This window comes from Branchiostoma floridae, chromosome 2 (assembly GCF_000003815.2).
Source record: "Branchiostoma floridae strain S238N-H82 chromosome 2, Bfl_VNyyK, whole genome shotgun sequence".
NCBI classification, from domain to species: Eukaryota; Metazoa; Chordata; class Leptocardii; order Amphioxiformes; family Branchiostomatidae; genus Branchiostoma; species Branchiostoma floridae.
In genome coordinates, this window is record NC_049980.1 from 34,290,733 (window position 1) to 34,298,451 (window position 7,719).

The 7,719-nt window shown below is 43.6% G+C and overlaps 2 protein-coding genes across 2 annotated transcripts in view; both read left to right on the top strand.

Moving 5' to 3' along the window:
* Positions 1-1,573, top strand: part of LOC118409984 (ankycorbin-like) — a 21,618-nt gene extending 20,045 nt beyond the window's left edge. The window contains exon 8 of the mRNA XM_035811414.1: positions 1,408-1,573. The gene's annotated coding sequence lies outside the window, so the exon portion shown is untranslated. The remainder of the gene's footprint in view (positions 1-1,407) is intronic.
* The window catches only part of LOC118409217 (ankycorbin-like), a 6,419-nt gene continuing 117 nt past the window's right edge, over positions 1,418-7,719 (top strand). The window contains exons 1-8 of the mRNA XM_035810086.1: positions 1,418-1,598; positions 2,053-2,174; positions 3,226-3,321; positions 3,717-3,830; positions 4,065-4,163; positions 4,505-4,580; positions 4,976-5,109; positions 7,292-7,708. Of these exons, the coding sequence (XP_035665979.1) occupies positions 1,418-1,598; positions 2,053-2,174; positions 3,226-3,321; positions 3,717-3,830; positions 4,065-4,163; positions 4,505-4,580; positions 4,976-5,109; positions 7,292-7,708 (1,239 nt within the window). The remainder of the gene's footprint in view (positions 1,599-2,052; positions 2,175-3,225; positions 3,322-3,716; positions 3,831-4,064; positions 4,164-4,504; positions 4,581-4,975; positions 5,110-7,291; positions 7,709-7,719) is intronic.

The following is a 7,719-nucleotide window of genomic DNA, read 5'->3' on the forward strand; positions in this document are numbered from 1 at the left end:
ATTTGCATCACACTGGTGCCGGTGTCGATTCATTCTGACCAATCAGAAGGGCGATACACGCCGGGCTGGTGGGAATCTAAGTATTACGGCGTCATAACCAACGTGGAACGGGGCCTTCTGATTGGTCCGCGGCGCCTGGCTATATGATAATAGCCAATAGCTACAACCAGGCACTTCCCTGGCAAATATTTACTCCATTTGGCAAATTTATACCTTTTCAGCAACCAAGAAAGTCTGGTTGGGACTACTGTGATGTAGTGATAGTGACTAAAGTCCACAGGATGGGTCTGATGCATGTGTCGGTGATACCACATCAAGTGTGTGTGTGTGTGTGTGTGTGTGTGTTAGTGTGTCTTGGTTTCTATTTCAGAAATGTAATTCCCAAATGATAACAGTTTCCATACATTTCCATATCTCATCAGTACTGTATATTTTCACCTCTCCACATAGGAGTGAAGTGTTGTTTTTTGTTTGTATGTGGGACTGCAAGGTTTGTATGTGGGTAAGGTGACGAAGTCTACCATCTCTGATTGCCTTGTTCTTGCTCTCTCTCCCTGAGACTGCTATTTGGATTACATACGAGGAGGTATGTGGTCGTGGTGCCGTGTTGTGGTAGTGGTTTTTACGTGTGTCTGAAGTTAGCTGTAGAGTTTCAGATTCGAACTCTGAAGAGAGGTAGATTGCTGAAAAGCATCCAAGCATTTTTCTGACATTCTGCTTTATTTTTTTGCACCAAAGACTTTTCTATGCACCTAAAATTCTAGGTTCAGTGCACCAGTGCACCTTTTCCGAAAAATAAATTTTGTTTGAATCGATTGAAAAGTGTTCCAATTGTGGTGGTACAAATGGAACAAATGTCAAACTTTGCAACTAGAGGTTCTATAAACTCATATGCACTTTGATTTGAACATGCCTATCTTGTATCTGTGACTCAGATGACTACATATGTTGTGTCCTCTCCTATAGAATATAAGATAGACACATTCAAATCAAAGCTCATCTGTGTTGGTAGACTCTGTAGTTGTACAATTTGAGCTTTGTTCCAACACAGAAGAAATTATCACTAATGACACTATCATATTCTGTGACTGATGACTATATTATATCGTGTTGCTTCCTCCACTTGCCAGTAATCATTTAAATACACCCGACACCTATTCCCCAAAGTGGATGTCAAGCCCTGGTCTGCATCCACCATTCTTAGTGTGGCCTCTAACACTTTCAGCCAATCAGAGAAACAGATTTACCTAAACAATTCTCTGATTGGCTGACAGCTTTTTAGTCCTCAAAAGTGGAAACCTCAGCCCAGTTTAGCAGAGCCTACCAACACAAATAAGTTTTCATTTTTTTTTCATGTGCCTATCTTATATCTGATGACTGTATTATATGTTGTTTCCCCCGTGGCAGTACTGCCGTGATGCAGGCGTGTGAGCGCGGAAACACGGACGTGGTCGAACTCCTGGTCAGGAAGGGGGCAAAGGTCGACCTACAGGACGTGCTGGGGCAGACGGCCGCCGACTACGCCAAGTCGTCCGGACACGCCGAGCTCATAGCCACGCTCGAGATGGCGCCCTCCACCGCTACCTGGGACATAGATGGTACATATTTTTCTGAAACATTTATGAAACATTTTACAAGTTTCCTTCCTACTGGAAGCTGACATTCCTTTCCTACTAGAAGCTACAACCACTGAGCAACTGATGTCGGTGTCCAGGATACCTCAGTGAAATTGTAGATAAAAAAAAAAAATGTAACGGTTCTTGGTGGAAGTCAATGTGCACATGTTTTTACATCAACGCACCAAATCTGTAGTGTGTTTTTGGCACACAGTTAGACAGATTAGCCGAAGAGGCTCAGTGGGCGTCACTCCACTGTAAGGGAAAGTCGTGTAAAGTGCCTTTCCCAAGGGCACAACGTCGGGCATGGTGGGAATCGAACTCGGAACCTTTCGATTCCGAGCCAAACGCTCTACCAGTTACGCCAACGCCACAATAAATTATTGTAGATAAAAATAGAATTAACATTGTAATGTTTTGTGTGTGATATTTCTAGATGGAGAAGAAGAGACCCCAGTAGCTCCAGGAGAAGTGGACTACGTCGCAGCCTTTGATGCATCAGACGAGTCTCGTCCCTCCAGCCCCAGGAGGGCCTCAGCTTCACCAGGCAAACAGGAGGTTAGGAAACATCGCTCACTTCCTGGTTTATTGTCTGTTGTTCCCTGCCTCAGACATCTATGTGTCTAAGGCTGCATGATCTATGTGCCTAAGGCATCTATGTATCTAAGGCATCTATGTGCCTAAGGCATCTATGTATCTAAGGCATCTATGTGCATAAGACATCTATGTGCCTAAGACATCTACGTGCCTAAGACATCTACGTGCCTAAGACATCTATGTGTCTAAGGCATCTATGTGTCTAAGGCATCTATGTGTCTAAGGCATCTATGTGTCTAAGGCATCTATGTGCGTAAGGTATCTATGTATCTAAGGCATCTATGTATCTAAGGCATCTATGTATCTAAGGCATCTATGTGTCTAAGGCATCTATGTGCAAGCGTCTAACCCGCAACAGAGGTGCTTGCAGGTAGATGTCAGGGGTTGATGGCAGACCCCCCTCGGTTCTGGGGGGTTAACAGTCTGTGCAGGTTGAGGAAGTCTCCCTATTGTTGTCAATCCATTGTTTATTTGTTTAATAGCTGTTAAGCACTCACAGCCAGGGCTGCATGTACAATGTTTTAAATACACAAAAATGGCTGTTATAGCCTATAATATTGTCTACTATATTTATAATAGCATCTTATTATCTTCTTTTTAAACTGTATTTTGGACTTTGTATATATGACAAGGTATATGGAAGGTCATACCTAATAAATTGTTCCTACATTTTAATATGGATTCTTCAAATCAGCCAAACAAACCCTGAAATCAATAATTGGACAGTTGTTTTTGAACATTGACCCATCATTTAAAAACAATTGAACTGTTTTCCAAACTTTGGACCGCATTGTTGTGCGCAGTAACATGTCCTGGTCTGTACTAGACTGACTGTAGCTGTAATATTGGTGACATCATATCTCTTGCATAAAAGTGTTGAGTTTGTCACTTTGTGTGTCGAATATGTGAAGGACAACAGGTAGTACATGTATCTCTGGACAGTGTTCATATGTGTGTTGATATGTGGGTTCATGTACTTGTGTGTGTGTTGATGTGTGACTTTCTACCAAAGGTAGTATCAGTGGACAGTGGACAGTCCTCCCAGCACACCATGACCAACTCAGCCTCCGCTGTGACGGACAGGGGAAGTCGGGACTCTCTCTTACAGGTTAGAACATTAACCACATTATGGATAGGAACCCACTCTTTCACATAACAAGTAACATGTAGTGAGAAATGTAACATATCAAGAAATGTTGAGTTGAAATTGTGACCTTATTGGTCTGCTTTTTTTACTTTTGTATTCCCCGATATAAGGAAAGCATGCTTTTTTTTTGGTGTGTTTTTATTCCTTCTTCCGCCAACAACCAAGACGTAGTACATGTAGGGAAGATGTCTACTATATCTGCATTTTTTTTAAATGTTGCAACGGATGCTAAACAGAATAGTTAGCAGTGAGTGAGTGTTGCCATTCTAGCTGCTACCCTTCATGGTAAAATCAGGCTTTGTTTGAATTTGATTTTTTTTTTAAAGACAAACTAAGACTCTCTGTTGTCCCTGTAGGAGTTAGAGGAGGAGAATGAAATGCTAAATGAGGAAGTAAACAAGCTGAGAGCTGCTCAGCAGGAGGCTACGGACATGTTACACAGGCTTCAGGACGAGATGGAGCAACAACAGGTACTGTTTGTTTGTTTGTTTGTTTGTTTGTTTGTGAACAAGCTGGGAGCTGCCAATAGACTTACCCCTTATGCACTGTAGAAAAGGTTGTTGTCATGCTCACACTAAAGATGCTTTCTGGCATTTTTACCTGTAAATAAGCTCAGTGATTCTTGCTCTCCCTTTTGCATGGAATTGTGACATCAGTTAAACCGGTATTCAGCAAGAATGAACTCTTTATTGTTTCTTTTTCAGAATTCAGATACGGAGGAAAAGTTGGAAGATGAGACAAAGAGGAGGATGGAGCTGGAGGAAGAAGTGAAACTCCTGAAGGCACAACTCTCAACATACCAGGTCTGTGGGTAACAGCCAATGGTGCTGTAGCTCCCTCTGTCAGCTAATGTGTGCACTGCAAGAAGAGAAGCTATGACAGTCAAATATCTTGCTAACAGCTACTTTGAAAATAGGCTCTTCTGTTTCCTCTTGATTTTTTTCTTCTTTAGATGTAAGCTATAGATGCTCCCTAGTTCTTTTATCCATATTCACCTAGTGCTGCAGTGTGAAGTAAATCCAGTCAGTATTGCCCTGAAGAAGGTGACAGACAGTACTGGTTGTGTGGATGGAACTTTGTTATCCTGTATTTTGCCATGTTGACATGACTGGTTGATGTTGACAATAAACTCCCCCCTCCCCAGCCCGATGATGATGATGATGACAAGGACAGCGACTCCTGGGGAGACAGTGATGATGACGACCTGTTTGACCTTCCTGGTAAGGGAATACGTCCGACTAGCTATCAATCAGTTAATCAATCAATCAATCAATCAATCATCATCGTCATCAGGTAGTCAGTAACATCAGTGATTAAAGATCGTCAAACCTGTGTAATGAGTAACATAATTATATTCACTAAACAATCCAGTTTTCCAGGCAGGATTGTGATCGTGACACAATTTTTTGTGTCACAAAAATTTGTATGGATTGATTTCTTGGATACAATTAATGTAACTGGATTTATAAGAACTTTCCTGCATTGTCAGTAACAAGATAACACAAAGCACCAAGAATTTGTTTGGTTTTTACGAGGATCAAGAAAGTGAACCTACAGTTTACAGTTGTGTGTGACGAGTATACTTTTTGTCTGACTTTCTGCCATGGTCCTGCAGGCACAGAAAAAACAGGCACCAGTGGGAGTAAGCAGAAGCCAGCCGGCGGCGAGGACCCCCAGCTTGTGGCCTTGCTGCGGAGTCAGGTGGTCTCCCTCAGGATGGAGAACGACAGGCTCAAGGAGCAACTGGAGGTGAGAGAGAGAGTGAGAGAGAGAGAGTGCGAGAGAGAGAGAGAGAGAGGCTCAAGGAACAACTGGAGGTGAGAGAGAGGGAGAGGGAGAGAGAGAGAGGGAGAGAGAGAGAGAGACAGAGAGAGGGACAGAGAGGGAGAGAGAGAGAGGGAGAGAGAGAGACACAGAGAGAGAGAGACAGAGAGAGAGAGAGAGAGAGGCTCAAGGAACAACTGGAGGTGAGAGAGAGAGAGGGAGAGAGACAGAGAGAGAGAGAGAGAGAGAGAGGGAGAGAGAGAGAGTGAGAGACAGAGAGAGAGTCAGAGAGAGAGAGAGAGTGGTTTATTTGTTTCACAGCCAACTTGCGGCCCAAAAGCCGAATTATCAGGCTCGTTTACATTGTGAAGCACTACCTATTTGCTTAACTCACAAGAACATTGTAGCATAAACAATACAAATAAGACGTATTGCATGAATATCATATTGAATAAATATTGCAGATACGAGTACAATGTCTACAAGGCAAATTGAAATAGGGCTAAAACTATACATATTAAAGGCGCCCAGAGCAGTTTTTTTAGTCTTTTCAAATTTAATTTTCACGTCATTTTTACACACTGTAAGCTTGAATAGTGTGGGACCGCGTGGCACGATCGGGAGCGCGTTGGTCTCAGGCCCGAGAGGTCCGGGGTTCAAATCCGCTTGCCGTGTCACCGATCTTGTGCCCTTGGGAAAGGCACTTTACACAACTTTCCTCACCTAACTCAGGTGTAAATAGCTGCGGCTAGTGGCAGTGACAGGCCTTTGTTGTGGTGACAGGCCATAGGGGCATGTTCGGGCATGACGCACCCGCCATGACACACGAGTCAGGGGTAGGAGGAACCCCTTACATCCTTGGTCGGAAGTCCTCCTAGGAGATGGAAACTCCAAATAATAAACCTGCATCTGCTGGGGCCGTCTTACGTGGCAAAACAGTTCTGTCCCAGTAGGACTTAGCGCACCAGTAGACGAGAGGGTGGAGAAGGGAGTGCACACCCCTCCTTCACCTTAAAAAAAAAGTCACGTGCAGGCCAGGCAGACTGGTCGTCTAACCAACCTTGTCTGCCTACCATTGATCTTCGGATACGAAGAAACAGCCATCATCATCATCATCATCATCATCAAGCTTGAATAACACTATCTCAATGCATATCGACCTTTATTGAGCAAAGATTAGACATCGCTGGGTGGTGAGAACTCATTGAAAATCAGAGCGCTGCACGTGCCATTATTTCAAATTTGCGGAACGCACGCGAACATGACCAATGAATCCCGAACGCTTCCGGAGATGTCGTCACTTGTTCGAATAAGATTTCGATTTGCGAACGGGCGAATCAGATTCAATTTGCTCGGTGACCTCATGCGTTCGAAAATCTCCAAAAAGTACCGACGGGAAACCGTTAGTGGCTCGATCCTGTGCTGATTTATTGTAGGATATAATAAATCAAAGGGGTCCGTTTGCGGCATGTTTGTGCGTCATTTTAAACGCTGAAAGTACGAAATAATGATACAAATGTGCTAGAATGGTGAAGTAAATGTCAATATCGTACCGATTGTCTCATCCAGAATATTTCCTATTTTGATGCACTAAAAACTGCTCTGGGCGCCTTTAAAAGTCTGATAATGCTAAAACTGATTGACTTGTCCTACAACGTTAGCTAAAACAGATTGTCCTGGTGGAGTGTATACGTAGAGTCTACAGGCTGGGAGGTGAGGCTGGGACAACAGATTGTTTACTAGTGTGATGAATGTTATTGATAAAGCCTCTAGGTTTAATTTGTGTATTTGGTATTTGAGTATCAAAGGAAAGGTACATTTTTGCCTAAGATCAAAAGATGTAGTGCTGACATTTAATTGTATCTTCAAATGCAAAATGTCAAAATGTTTAATGAGGAATCCACTTGTATTCTGACGAGAACGAAGTGGGTAAAAGACTTTCAGCAGAGCAAGTTGCTCCACACACCTCAGGATGCAGCTCGATTGTTCAAAATGTTGTTTTTTATCTCTCTCTCTGGGTGCCACCTGCAAAGTAATCATCACAATGGTTTGAATCTTGGTAGACACTTAGAAAAGCCTCAATAACAACTGACTTGATTGATTGATTTATTGATTGATAATTATTATTTGATATTTCCTCACCCATTTGAATCCTGTATCCCTTTAGAATGTGGAGGATGGCAAGTCCCCGACTAGAGAGTCCCACACGAAGGAAAACGGGTTCCCAGAGTCCGTGCCCCTGTCGGAGTACGAGAGACTGAAGCAGAACAGCGTGCCTCGGTCGGACTTCGACAGACTCAAGTCCGAAACCGTGCCCCTCTCAGAGTTCAACGCCCTCAAGAGCAGAACCGTTCCCAAGGAGGACTTCAGACGACTTCAAGAAGACTCCGTCCCGAGGGAGGAATACGACAGACTCCAGACGGAAACGATTCCTCTGGAAGAGTACAACAGGCTGAAGGAGGAGACAGTCTCTGTTGTGGAGTATGAGAGGCTCAGAGCCGACACAGTTCCCAAGTCGGAGTTTGATCAGATGAAATCCGAGCTGATCGCCCTCTCCCAAGGCAGCAAGGACAACCAAGAAACCGTCCCGCTGAG